The sequence below is a fragment of the Indicator indicator genome, chromosome 21 (assembly GCF_027791375.1).
Source record: "Indicator indicator isolate 239-I01 chromosome 21, UM_Iind_1.1, whole genome shotgun sequence".
NCBI lineage: Eukaryota > Metazoa > Chordata > Aves > Piciformes > Indicatoridae > Indicator > Indicator indicator.
Window position 1 is genome coordinate 15,665,877 of NC_072030.1, and position 14,789 is coordinate 15,680,665.

The window sequence follows — 14,789 nt, forward strand, 5'->3', positions numbered from 1 at the left end:
CAGGTGAGGTTCAGGTTGGGCATTAGGAAAAATTTCTTCCCTGAAAGGGTTGTCAAGCCCTGGAACAGGCTGCCCAGGGCAGTGCTGAGTCACTCTCCCTGGGGAGATTTAAAAGCTGTGTAAACAATGGCACTGAGGGACATGGTTTAACATCACACTTGGTAGCCTTAGGTTAACAGCTGGACTCAAAGATCTTAAAGGTCTTTTCCAGCCTAAACTATTCTATGATTCTGTATTTTTAAATCCTTCTCCTACAGGCTTTTCTCCTGGATTCCACTACACCTCCCTGCACACACATGACACCCAAGCAAGCTGACAGGTATCCATTTCTAACTGTATCTTGACATAAACAGTGGCAGCTGCTGCTCTGAAAAGCTACCAAACTTGTCTTGCACCCTAATGTAGCTCCGCTGCTCCAATATCTTATCACCTTGCAGCAAGTAAACAGCTTAAAAGGTCAACATTGGTGTGACCCAGAGAAGTGGCAATATCCATGTTTTGTGGCTGAGGTGAGAGCACACTGGCCTGCTTACCAGGGATCATGCAAGACATCCAAGGCAAAGACATCATCAGCCTGAATCTTACACTAAGACTCTCTCTGCTAGGTCACAGCCTTATTCTCTTGCTTTGCCACTTGCTTCTGCAGGCTCACATTCTGGTAGGTACCAAAAGAGCACATAACTGGAGAGCTATTTTCAAGGGGTTGCCAAATTCATAAGAGTTTTGTGCAAGCTGTTAAAATTAACCCCATCTAATTTCACAGGCACTGGTAGCATTGAGATCCCTGTGCTTTGCTTACTGGTAAATGGAGGACCAGGCACACTTGAGGTAAGAAGCTCTTTGCAACTTCAGGAAAATAAATGAACTGCTGCTGAGTAATTAATGGCAAAGTTGGCTGGATGACAAACACAGGAATGGGCACCTCACCTATAGTCAAAATTCATATCCACACACCATTAAGGACTGAGCTCTGTTAATATTAAATTTGCCAGTATTTGTTTGGGAGAAATGTTTCCTTTTGAATAGGCACCAGCTGATCACTAAAGCTTCCACTGCCAGCTTGTACAGTGAGAAGAAGGAATTCCAAACCAAAAGCAAAGCAGAGAAGCCAGCTACAGATGCAGTGCAATAGCAATGCTGTGCTGTTACTCCACATCACACACTGAAAGAGATGAATCATGCAGTCTGCCAGCAGCCATCTATCTTCTTCAGCACAGTTTTGTCTTTTTCCTGAGCAGTTCTACAGCTCAAAGGACCTGCCACCTAGCAGATACTCTGATTTCTCTCTTACTTTCACTGGCATTTTATTTTGCTACTTTCTAGCAGCCTGTATATCCCCATGGCATCTTTTTATAATACCCTGAGGTGAAAAAGAACTACTCTGCAGTACCTTTAGAGAGACATTTAACCATAATTTAGAGTTTCCAGGTGATGAGGCTCTGCCACATAAGCTGGTAACTTCTTTCAGAACAGTAACTTATTTCTGGTGGTGTTGCCTAAGTTTCAGTTCCCAGTTCTTGTATCTTGTATCAGAGAATGGCTCAGGTTGGAAGGGATCTTAGAGATCATCCACTCCAACCTCCCCACCATGGGCAGGGATGCCTCTCATCTAGACTCTGATGCTCAAAGCCTCATCCTAGCTGGCACTGAGCACCTCCAGGGAGGAAGCATCCACAACATCTCTGGGCAACCTGTTCCAGAGTCTCAGCACCCTCATACTGAAGAACTTCTTCCTAAGATCCAGTCTAAACCTACTCTCCCTCAGCTAGAAACCATTCCCCCTTATTGCTAGACACCCTTATCTTTGGCAGCTGGACTAAAACACACAGTGGCATTAGAAATCTCACTGTTTAAACCTCCTGAGCTTTCCTTTTGGAAGCCAAATGTGGCAGCATTTTCTATATCTTGAGTGTTGGGGGGAAAAAAAAAACAACAACAAAAAAAAAACAACACATATTGCAACCTACAACTTCTCTTTTCAAAGTGTTAGAGAACAAAGTGACTTGGAGACCAGAGGTGACTAGCTGGAGCTGCCCTAAATTTTCATGTGCTGGGAATGGGTAACTGATCCTGTTTGTTTAGAGTGGATGATACACACCAAGGACTGCAACAGTTGTCACAAGAAAAAAAGAACTAAACCTCCCCTAAAATCCATGCAACAAGTGAACAAATAGAGTCTTGGTGTCTCATTATCTTCTTGCATAACTTCAGAGCAAGAAATACACTGCCAGCAAACAGTCAGTGTTGCAATTATTGTGCCATGGGCTCTGCTTTCCCCTCTCAGCAACCTGACTCATTCTAATGCACAATAAAATTATCAGCCTTTACCTCCTGTGGGCTTTGGTGATTTTTTTCCCCTCTGTGGCTCAGTGTTGTATCCCCACAGGCAAATCCCTGATTTTCAGAATGTAAGGCCAGGTTTAGTAGCCAGCAGAGCCTGCAGAGATTGTCTGTGTAGTGCTTCTCTTGCATTTGGCTATCCTGAAACACAGACTGCAGGGAGACAAAACAGGCATGAACCAAGAAGTTGTATGCATTGCTTGTCCAAATCAGGTTGCTTAGCTACTCAGATGTGCTGTGAGAGGTATAGACAGGGTCCTATACATGGATGACTTGCTGCAGGATCAGAAAAATCCAGCTTAGAGGCCTTGGGACTGACTCCATAGCTAGGTATAGGTTTACTCCTAGTTAGCAAGAAGTGCTTCTTTTGGATAACATTTTCTTTCCATAAATGAATCCTAAAAAATGTACTTTTTAAACCACAGAGAATGTGCAGCGGTTTGGAAAACTCTGCTCCCTGGCTTATCTTAGCAGGGTCTGGAGGTACAGCTGACATCTTAGCAGCCTTTGTGAATGACCCACAGCTCATCACCCCAGAAGCTGTTGAAAAGCAATTTAAGGAAAAGTTCCCTGCAGGAAGCTTCTTGTGGAAGGACATTCTCCAGTGGACAGCAGCAGTAAGCTCATGTGCTTGATAACAACATGCACCATGTTCACAAGCTCTCCCCTACCATTTCTAGCTTGGGTAATCCATTCAGTAGAGGTTTGCTGCCCAGAGGTTTTGGGTACTCCAGTGCTCTGTCACTACTGTCCCAGAACAGCCTTCTAACAGTAAAACCAAGTGCACAGTGATCATACAAACTACTTGATCCCAGTCACTCAGCTGAACACTTAGGGCTCTGTCCTTCCCCAGCACCCAGGAACCTCTCAGTCCTTCTGGAGGAGATGAAGCATTATTTATACTCCACAGCTGTGGAGCTTGTTGCAGCTGTGACAGAAGAGACAATTCATGAGCTACAGCTGTTAAATGGAAACCTAAGCTTGAATAAACTGAAAAGAAAAAAGGGTGTTTAGAAATACCCATTGTCATTTATGGGTGTCCTTGAAACAGAGAGACCAAACAGAGTCACAATTTCCCTCACTTTTGTCTTGAGGCACACTTGTTGGGCTTAAACCACGAGGCTTAAGTGTTTAAGAAACAAAAAACCACTCTGAGATTGTCTGTCTATGAAGACCAGAGTGCCCTGTGTGCTTCTGAGATAAACCAAGTCCTCTCCACCTGACCTGCTACTTATTTTTTTTTTTGCAGTCCCTGCTGTAATCCTTAGCTTGAAAAATTAATTAATTAATTATGTAAGGAAATTAATTCTGTAAGGATATTACATATTAATTCTGTAGGAATTAATATTAATTCTGTAAGGAAAACTTGGCCAGATCACTAACATAAAAGGGTGGAAGCAATGTTGCCAGATGCTCCCAAAGTCTTGGTGCAGCTGCACTGCAAGAAAGAAAACTCAATAAACAGAACAGCAGAAGGAAAAAAAAAAAAGAGCACAGTGTATATCAATATTTGATGTCTTTTACTCAAAGAAGGTTTGGAGACAATTCTGAGAGCAAAACTTCAATGCCAAAGCAGCAAAAGGTGCAACAAAACTAGTGGCATGCTGGCCACAGCAGGACTGAGGAGTCAAACAGAACATGAGTTAAGAAAGGCTCTGTTAATGAAAGCATTGCTCTAGTTCTCAGCATACCCAAGTTCTGGTCCCCATACCTTTCTAAGTGCTTTTGAAAAAGGCACTAACTCCCTCCTGGCCTTAGAACTTCTTTATGGATAGGAAATTAATGGTTGTCTCCTTGTCAAACCTCAGCTTCACAATCAGACCATATTTTGGGGCAATACTGTGTGGATGCTCCCCACTGGGCTCTTGGGCATTAACATGCAGCAGTAGCTCAATGTGCAAAGTGATCTTTGTTTCAACCCAACCCACAGATCCAGAACATCATTTCACAACAGCATCTTATAACTCTGCACAACTTTGAGCAGGATGGCTCAGAAGAACTAGACACAGTCATTTTAAAAGCTTTAGTAAAAGGTAAGAGCAACAAACACAGCACAGTGTAATCCTTGTCTTACTTGACTTCTTCAGTGCCATAAATGTATTTCATTCCTCTCCAGAGAAAGTTCAGCTGGATCAGACTTCACTTCTGGGGCAGAGTTCTCCTGCTTGCTTGTCAGCAAGTCAGCTGTGGCTGTTACCCATAGATCTTGCTTTAAATCAGAGTTTACTTTTTAATCTCATACTGTTGTATAACACTCCTTTATTTCACTGCCTGCTTCTCTTAGCAGTAGAGCTGCTTCTAGAGGAACTGAGATGTACTGGAGCAGTTGTTGCAATTACTACAAGCCATTTAAAAAGACCACAAAAAAAAAAAAACACCAACCAAAAACCCAAAATCCCCAAAATTCAGGTAGACTTGAGCTGCCTTAGTTTCAGAAACAATCCATTTCTCATACAAGAAATCTCCACTCCATCTCCTGAAAGACAGATCCTGTGCACCCATTTCAGTTTGTTTTAGCCTAAATTTAATGTAGGCTAAACCCCTCCAAACATTCTATTCCTAATGTGCTAACTGAAGCAAGACAAACCCAACACCCAGTCCTGTCCTTCCCTTTCTGCATGCTAAGGGCTCTCTCAAAATCCTACAGATATTTAAACTTACTGTTTTAATAGAGAGTTCAGCTGGGGGGGAAGGAAATGAATATTGACTCTTAATAGATCTTAAATTAGGAAAAAAAAAAATGCTGTGATAGCTGAAGGAGAGCTTGTGTTGCTAATCCATGTACCAATGTTTCTTTGCATTTCCTGTCTTTCCCAGCCTGTAAAAGCCACAGTCAGGAAGCCCAGGAGTATCTGGATGAACTGAAGCTGGCAGTGGCCTGGAACAGAGTGGACATAGCTAAAAGTGAAATATTCAATGGTGATGTGGAGTGGAAGGTAGGAGGCTTTAATGCCTTAGAGGACAATGGGTGTATGATCCAACAGGACACTGAAACAGCCTGGTAGAAGGCTTCAGTTTTCCAGACTGCCTGCATTCGCCACTGACAGACTGGGCAGTAGTAGCTTGCCGCCTTGGCCTTTCTGGTCCCCATATGGTGAAGGTGGAGGCACAATTCAGGGTCACAGTCTCTCAAGAGCCTCAGCTCCCTCAGTCTCTCCTCTTAAGGAAGATGTTTCACTCCCTTAATATTATTTGGTTTTGTGGCTCTGCACTGGACTCTTTCAAGCAGCACCCTGAGGTCCTTCTTGAACTGAGGGGCTCAGAACTGGACACAATAATCCAGATGTGGCTTCACCAGGGCAGAGTAGAGGGGGAGGAGAACCTCTCTTGACCTACTAACCACAGCCCTTCTAATCCACCCTAGAATGCCCTTGGCCTTCTTGGCCACAAGAGCACATTGCTGGCTCATGGTCTACCTCCCATCCGTTAGGACCCCAGGTCCTTTTCCTCTTCACTGCTCTCCAACAGGTCAGTCCCCAACTTATCCTGCTCCATGGGGTTGTTCTTTCCCAGGTGCAAGACTCTCCCCTTGCCCTTGCTGAATTTCATTCAATTTCTCCCTGCCCAACTCTCAACCTGCCCAGGTCTGGTTGAATGGCAGCACAGCCCTCCCGTGTCAGCCACTCCAACCTATCCTGACCCATGGGGTTGTTCTTTCTCAGGTGCAGGTTCTCCCTCTGTCTCATTCTATCCACTGTTGACCTGGTGGAAGCCAAACCACACATGTCCTCATATCAAACCTTATCTCCCTCCTCACCCATCCATGATTACCCCTAAAATACTTTTTTTTTTTATCCTTTTTCTCTTGTCCCCTTCATCAATCTAGTCCTGTGACCTGGAGGAAGTGATGATGGATGCTCTGGTCAACGACAAACCAGAATTTGTAAAATTATTTGTTGACAATGGGGCTAACATAGCTGAATTCCTGACATACAGTCGTCTGCAGAGGCTTTACTGCTCCATTTCTCAGAAGTGCCTCCTCTATGAGCTTCTACTGAAGAAGCATGAAGAGAACAAGTTGACTTTGGCAGCTCAACAGCAGAAGGTGCAGGAGAACTGCCCACTCTTCACTCTCAGTGAGGTCTCCAGAGTCCTCAAGGATTTTCTCCATGATGCAGGCAAAGGTTTCTATCAAGACCTCATGCATGGAGGCAAGAAATCTGTGAGTTACAGCTTTCCATCACATTCCTGCTCCGTTCCAAAATATTCTACCTAGGTCTACCCTTTAGGGGTAGGGCAAGGAAGGAATGGGGAGATGAGAGAAACAGTATCTTCAATTTCTCATTCCTTCTCTTCAGCTCATTATTATTACGGCTAAAATGGTTTTATCTTTTTAATTTCAAGGATTAAAAGGAAAAAAAAAAAAAGAAGTTTCTAAGAGAGCCAGATTGTGATTCCTCTTTCTCTGCCCCTCTGCACATGGGTTTTACTGCACCAGGTTTCACTGTACCTGTGCAAACAAACCAACCAACCCCCAAAACAACCCCAAATCCACTCTGACTGCTTCTCATTAGCACAACAGTTATTTTTAAAGTTTTAAAATACACATAAAACTCAGAACTTGACCTAAGTTGTCATACTTCCTCTGGAGAGCTTTTTAACCAACTGCTAAAGGAGTAAGCAGTGTTCTACTTCAAATACTCCCTGTGAAGAAAAGGTTTCTCAAAGCAATGACTAAAAGGAGGCTCCTGATGTACTCTATTCTTGTCCTAAACAGGGCCTGGGCAAGATTTATTTCTGTAGAGATAAAATGCCTTTTGTTCCCTTTTCTCTGAAGCCATGTCCTCTGTGGTGCTTGAGCAGAATCCAGTAGACCTGAAGGCAAGCCCAGATTAGTTAATCACAGTTCTGCCTTGTATGATATTACATAGCAGCAGTGAAACCCTGAATAAAGCCAGTGAGAGCTTTGCCATCGACTTCAATTGGAGTCACAGCTTCATCCAGAATGTTCTCACACATATTGAGTTCTATTGGAGACACAAGAGACCTTTGATTCAGTGCAGAATGAACTAATTAATCAGTCCTACAGAAAAGAAAGACAAAAAAAAAAAAAGAATATGAAGTAGTGGGCAAGACCCAGAGCAGCTTAGGTCATGTCACTGGCATGGAATGAGACTGCAAAGCAGGTTTTAATTTCTACCAACCATATTTCAGGAGAAAATGCCCACAAAGCGATTACCTGGGCCCTTGGATATGAACCAGAAAAGTGAAAATCCTTGGAGGGATTTGTTTGTATGGGCAGTACTTCAAAACCGGCACAAGATGGCAAACTATTTCTGGGCTATGGTAAGCTTTCCCTCTTGCTGCTTCAGGGGAAACGTTGGCAGCTGTCAAGTATGGGAGATGGGTTTTGTTCAGCCTTCCAGCTCAAGTGACAGGTTGGTTACTAAGACACAAGCAGTTGCATTCATAGGGTCTTCCATCCCCGTGTGGCTGATGCTCCCTGGACACGGAGGGAGTGCAGGGCAGGAGGGAGTGCAGGGCAGGAGGGAGTGCAGGGCAGGAGGGAGTGCAGGGCAGGCTCTCTTCCTCCTTGCTGCTGGGGACTTGCCATGCTCAGTCTCAGGTTTTGTTCCCTCTACAACAGGTCAATTGTTTGGGCTCTAGGTTCAGTCTTTAGCTACTGTGCTGTCTGCGTAGGGAACAGCAGCACCACACTCCCAAAGTCTAGGCTCCAAGCTGGCATAACTGGCTCCTGGTCTCCACAACCATCTGCATCTGGAGCACAGTGCCATAGCTTCCCTCCCCACCCTGAGCCAGACACAGCTATCAGACTCCATCCCTGAGCTTCCAGACATTGCACATCTGGCAATGGGGGAGGCATGGGGAGGACAAACTGCAGCACAGCTCTTCAGCCAGGGAGCGTGTGTGTGCGTGCAGACACATCTGCACCTCTCAGGGCCTTGTGTTTATGGAGCTGTTACCAGAAGGCTCTGGTAACATTCCTCTGCTGTGTGCCACCATTGTGCCCTGACAGCTGTGCTCCCTCCTTTCCCATACATCCTCAGGCAGGCTCTCACCCAGCCACATTCCTGGTGTCCTGGCACTGCGAGACTGTTCAGCTCTATTCCCCTAAATCATTCTTCTCCTTTCAGTTTTTGACTGCTACCCTGAATCAGGCCCCTCAAAGGTCAATCAAACCCAGAAGCCTTTATCAGAGAAGGCACAAGAGCTACCAGTATATCATTCCAATTCTCAAATATCACCAAAACTGCCCTTTTGGTTGGGCATTTTGGACTTCCAAGCCTGTACTCAAAGAAGGTTCTTCAAAGGGAATACATGCATGAAATGTTGCTGTTAGAAGTGTTCCTTAGTGAGCTCTCCCTGGTGGAGGACATTCAGAAATGCCCTCCAGGGGATGATGAGAGCAGCATCCCCGTCAAAGGGTGGTGAGACACTGGAACAGGTTGCCCAAGGAAGTGGTGGAAGCCTCATCCCTGAAGGTTTTTAAGGCCAGGCTGGATGTGACTCTGAGCAACCTGCTGTAGTGTGAGGTGTCCCTGCCCATGGCAGGGGGGTTGGAACTGGATGATCCTTGAGGTCCCTTCCAACCCTAACAATTTAACGATTCTATAATTCTACAGGGTCAGGAGGGTGTGGCTTCAGCTCTGGCAGCCTGCAAGATCCTTAAAGAGATGTCCCGCTTGGAGACAGAGACCAGGGCAGCACGGATCATGAAAGAGGCCAAGTACGAGCAGCTCGCTGTGGGTAAGTGATGGCACCTTCCTAACAGCAGCAAACATTTCAGAAGTAACTGCCAGTGGAAGGCAAGCAAGTGAGAAAAAAAAAAAAAAAAAAAAAACCCAAAACCAACACTGCTTCAAGTTGCAGAAGGTCAGCTCTCATGAATCATTTAGCAGCCTTGCAGCGCAGGCAGTCCCAAACATTCAAACAGCACAGAAGGAGGACTTAAAGCCCAATCATTTTGGAAAAAATTACCATTCCAAGACTGGCCCCTGGGATGCATGGAAGAACTTAGTCTCCTGCTGCACATTGGTATTTTAAGTGCCTGATCTCAGTAAAAGGTCTGTCTCAGTAGAAGGTCTATCACAGCGACAGGCAAGGCAGAATAACCAGAACACTTCCAGGCTCCCAGCAGCCTGCTTTTCCTACAGTATCAAGCTTGCTCTCTAAGGGCCACCAGAGCAACAAGTTTTAAGGTTTGTCTTTGCTGCTAAAAATAATTTGAGATTACCTCACCCAGAAGAGGGCTAAGCATGCTGCAAAAGCACAGTGAGGCTCAGGCTGCTTTGAGAGCAGACTGCAAAAGCTGCCCCTCCCTACAGCAGCATGAATCCAGGCATCTGCAATGCTGGAATGCCAAACCCTCTCCCCTTTCCCTCCTTTAAAGCCAGATGCCTGCACACGAGCTCCTCTGCTGATCTGGCTTCAGCCAGACCTGTACCTGAAGGCAGCACTGATGTGACCAAAAGGCTTTAAACAGAATGCTACAGGGGGGAAACAGAGAGGATCTTGCTCTCTCCTTAGAGCCAGCACATGGAGAAGCTGAAGGCTGATGCAGACATTGCTACATTATTTATACACAGATCACATTTCCCTCCCCACCCTTCTGACACGGCCAATATTCTTTACAAAAAACAAAAATAAACTAAAAAATAAAATTAAATAAACTTAAAATAAAGAAGAAAATTAAAAATTCAACATTTGAAAAACAATTAAAAGTAAATAAAAAATAAAAAGTAAATAAAAATAAATTAAAAATAACTAAAAAGTAAATAAAAATAAATAGAAATAATAACTAAAGAGTAAATAAAAATAAGTAAACAGTAAATAAAATAAACAAAACCAATAATAAAAAATAAATAAAAATAAACAATGATAACTAAAAAGTAAATAAAAATAAAACCAATAATGACTAAAAAGTAAATAAAAATAACTAAAAATAAAATAACTAAAAAGTAAATAAAAACTAAAATAAATTAAAATTAAATTAAAAATAAAAATTAAGATAAAATAAAAAATAAAAATAAATTTTAAAATAAAAATAAATTTAAAATAAAAATAAAATTCTCATAGGATCATAAGAAGTTAGGGGTTGGAAGGGACCTCAAGGAGACCTCAAGGAGATCATCAAGTCCAACCCCCCTGTCAGAGCAGCACCACAGAATCCAGCACAGGTTACACAGGAATGCATCCAGATGGGCCTTGAAAGTCTCCAGAGAAGGAGACTCCACAACCTCTTTGGGGAGCCTGTTCCAGAGCTCTGTGACCTTCAGGATCACAAAGCTCAACTAATTTAGTCATGGAATTACAGCTCCACAGAAGCCTGCTGCTTGGTTTTGGTCAGCATTAGAACAGCTCCTCCATTTCAATTGCTGGCCCAGATGCCACTGTCAGTATGAAGCAGAGTGATCATTCTTTAAGAATGCTAAATACCACACCAGCTGCTGGCAAAGGCTGGGTAGCAGCTTATTTTAAGTGAATTTGACCCTTTCTCCAGCCCTCACAGGGTGACACCAGGGTGTAGGCTGGCCTAGGGAAGGTACTGACGTAATGAAGTAAATCAGCAGAATGAAACAGGCAGAAGAAGTCAGATCTTGTCTAATGAGAGAACCTCAAATGTTTGGCTGTTTGTCCTGATTTCTGAGCTCCAGGAGAAGCTTCTCTGCAAACAGGACTACACCACAGAGTCCTACTGAGTCTAGCATCTCATAGCTATGTCTTAAACCCAAGGGTTTGTTGGTTAAGAGCCAAAGCTGAGCTGCTCCTTTGGCTTAGTCTGTTCAGGAGAGAGGGGGCAGCTTAGCAACTCATCCTTGACAGCGTGAGAGGCTCATCCAAGAGATGCACTTTTGTTTGGTATTGCCTAAAGCTCCACACGAAGCAGCTCCAAATGAGAGACTGTGACGATTACTGACACATTTCCAGCAAGTTCCTTGCAGTCTTGCAGCAGAATAATTGCAAGAGGAAAATTTCTCCTCAAATCAAACCCTAGGCAAAAGCAAAAAGCAAGCCCATCAGAGGCCCCAGGCTGTGAAGGGAGCATGCAGATAGAGGTGAGAGGGAGGCACTGAGAATTTACTCCATACCTTTCTGCAGATACAGGGAATGATTCATTTTTTTTCCACCAAGGCAAATCTGTTTCGCCTGCCCTCTGTCCCAACACATGTACACACATGCAGAAATCCATAGAAAGTTATTCCTGTGTCCAGCATCCTCCCTCTTCCCCTCCCACCTCCTCTTAGCAATCTCAGGCTCCTGTCAGCTACTTTAGCCTTGCAGAAGCCTCTGCTGCAGCAAGGAGCATCTGGTAGTGCTCAGGCTTTGCTGCCACCATGCTCTGCCCTGCAGATACCACTCTCTTGCCTTCCACTCTGTATTTTTTGAGTTATTATTTTAAATGACAAGCTCTGTTTTTTTCTGTTTCTTTCATTTGGCAGAACTGTTCAGTGAATGCTACCACAACAGCGAGGAGAGAGCGTTTGCTCTGTTGGTGAGGAAAAATCAGTACTGGAGCAAAACCACATGCCTTCAGCTGGCTACTGAGGCAGATGCAAAGTCTTTCTTTGCACATGATGGTGTCCAGGTAAGTTTTACAGACCCTTCCCTCGCCACCTCTACCCCTAGGGTCCATACGCATCATGTTGGATACAGAAGAAGGGAGCACAGCAACTGAGCGACCCCATGGAATATATCCCCTAAGAGCCATTCCTCAAAGAGGGACTCTTCCCTCTAGCACAATACAAAGAGGGCATTATGCTGCATCCTTGACAACACAACACAGCTCCCCCCTTCATCCAGTTGGCCCACAGACCACTGGCCTGAGGAGAAGGTTTAGCTCTTATTCCATCCTGTGTTTTTTCTTCCTTCCTTACTCCCAGAGCAGCACAAGGAAAGCACATTAAACCTGCCTGAGGCATAATGAAGCTGCTCCAAGATGTGAGGTAATGCCTCACTCAAGATTCAAGGAAGAGCTCACTGATAAAAGTTAAATCAAATTGCTAATCAGCTTTGCCCTCACAAGCCAAGTTCTCTCCACAAATATAAGGCTAAATTAAGACTGATGGTGCTTTTAGCTCCCAGTGCCAGACTTGCACTTTCTTAGTACTACAGATGTTGCTCACAATTCCACCGTCCTCTTTGCACACTGAACATCTGCAGGAGGACATGCAGAGCACCTCTTTGCTCTGAAGTTATGCCTGGGCTTTAGGTTTCCAGAGCATTCCCTTGTCTTGGGAGCCACAGAACACAGGAGTGCTTATCCATATGTATGTTGCTGTGATGGTAAAACCATCTTTTCTTTTCTTCACTTTCAGGCCTTCCTGACAAAAATATGGTGGGGAGACATGTCCACAAGCACAAAAATCCTGAAGTTAATCTGTGGATTCTGGTGTCCTTTCCTGATCTACACAAATTTAATAACATTCAGGTGAAAAAAACCCCCAAAGCTCTTTGGGTGCAAGGGATAAGTAAAAGGATGAAATATTAGGCAATAAAAATATCCTGACTCAAAATTTCTCACCTAAGTGATAAAAACAGTAGTGTCACCTCAGAGTGTCAACCAGGACCAACCAAACCATGAGACTGAGTGATTTGTGTGTCCTCTGCTAGTGCCTCTTATCATACCTCAAAGACCAGTGCCATGGTTTCACAGATCACTTCCATTTTGCATATTCCACAGGAAAGTCTGTTGGAATTCTGTCAACTCCAGATCCTACACAGTCACACCTGGAGTATCTCCAGGTGTAGTACCATCTATTTCTAGCTTTGAAGAAGCCTGGCTCAAACCTCAGTACCTTATCTAGAAAATCAAAAGCAGTACTATCAGCCACAAGCCTTGACAGCTGTAAGCCAAGCTTAAAACCACAAGACTGACCTGAAATCAATGAAGATTTTTCAAATTCAATGTCTAATGAGATTTCTTTGTTAGCCTTCTGCAGGCAGTGCTTTGGAGTTTACAGCTTTTTGTCACAGTGCGGATAGCTAGAGGCTTAAGTTTTCTTCAAACAAAACCAAAACAAAAAGAAAATTAAAAAAAAAACCCAACCAAACACTCACAAAACCCAAACAAACAAAACACAAACCAAAAGACCCCAAAGCAGCCAAGATGCTCAGGCAGTCATAAGAATCCAGAAACTGAAACTTGAAGAGACACTCCTAATATTTTGAGACTTGTACACATCATCAGAATTGTCACTATGGAATGTCTCTCAACTGTTAAGTCTGCTTAGAAAGCAAGAGGAAAACTTGCTTGGCACTGCTGACTTAAAGGCTTTCCTTCTGCCAGTGTCACTTAAAGATGACCTTCCTGTCATCGTGGCTGCCAGATTCACAACCTCAAGTAACATGATGTGAAATTTTGGCAAAGTTCTGATGGAAAGGTTTACTTTATGATTCATAATCAAAGAAAGCTTTTCCAAATTTGTACTGTTGAGGACTTTTTTGCCTCATTCCCCTGGAAATGCAAGAGTTGGCACCACATTCCCTGCCATTTCTGACATTTCCTCCCTTACTAAGAGTAACCAGGAATGGAGCACTGGGGTGGTATCTTCTAGGACTGGCTGCAGGGGTTAGTTCTGCTCAAACCCTCATTAATTTGAGGAAACTGAGTATCCTCCTCCATTTTTGTGAAGCATGTCAACTATCACTTCTCTGAATCTTGTGGATTTCAGCTTTCTCCTTACAAACAGGGAGGACTTACAGAGGTAAGGAGTGTTAATTATCTGATAGCTTCTCAGTGGAGCAAGTCCAAGACAAGTAAATGCTATCAGTCCTGTATGAATGCCAATTTAGTAGTGAAAATTTGCTAACCATCACCTTTCAACTGAGTTTATTTCCTTACAGTGAGGAAAAACACTCAAAGAATGAGCCAGAGCCATTCAGAGAGCTGGACAGTTTAGACACAGAGAAGACTCTCTTTTTTCCCAAGGAAGAAGATAGGTAAGTTAAAAACCATTACTTAGTATAACATTTGTGACAACAATCATAAGAACAAGGCACTTCTTGTGGATTAGTGACCTGCTAATGGCCCAAGGAGCAGCTGAAGCTCTTCATTGCTCCTCACAAAGTGCTGTGCCCTCTGGTTACTGCTGCTGTTGCTCTCTAAATGGAAAAGATGACACAGCTTTGCTTGCTCTGAGTAATTCTTACAGAACAAGGGGTCTGTATCTGTTCAATACCTGGGGAATCAGGGAGCATTTCCTGAGATTCCCTTCAGCTCATGTGGATACACACTGGATTTAGGAGCCAAGCCCCTGCCAGGTTACTGAGCTGAGCAGAAAGAAGGTTCTCAGCAAGAGCTGCCATCACCTGAGTGCATCCCTACATACTTTACTACACAACAGCAACAGAAGTACTTGCAGACATCAGTACATGGGAATTTTGTGTTTCCTATCATAGGAAATGGTGGTGAATACTGGAACAGATTGCCCAGATATGTGGTGGAGGCTCCATCTACAGTAAGATTCAGGATCAAGCTTGACTGGGCC

The 14,789-nt window shown here is 43.8% G+C and overlaps 1 protein-coding gene across 1 annotated transcript in view; it reads left to right on the forward strand.

Moving 5' to 3' along the window:
* Nucleotides 1–14,789, forward strand: part of TRPM5 (transient receptor potential cation channel subfamily M member 5) — a 44,350-nt gene that overhangs the window by 11,716 nt on the left and 17,845 nt on the right. Inside the window, exons 5-14 of the mRNA XM_054390309.1 lie at nt 764–828; nt 2,766–2,957; nt 4,271–4,373; nt 5,158–5,276; nt 6,167–6,502; nt 7,495–7,626; nt 8,925–9,048; nt 11,742–11,887; nt 12,618–12,730; nt 14,146–14,241. Of these exons, the coding sequence (XP_054246284.1) occupies nt 764–828; nt 2,766–2,957; nt 4,271–4,373; nt 5,158–5,276; nt 6,167–6,502; nt 7,495–7,626; nt 8,925–9,048; nt 11,742–11,887; nt 12,618–12,730; nt 14,146–14,241 (1,426 nt within the window). The remainder of the gene's footprint in view (nt 1–763; nt 829–2,765; nt 2,958–4,270; nt 4,374–5,157; nt 5,277–6,166; nt 6,503–7,494; nt 7,627–8,924; nt 9,049–11,741; nt 11,888–12,617; nt 12,731–14,145; nt 14,242–14,789) is intronic.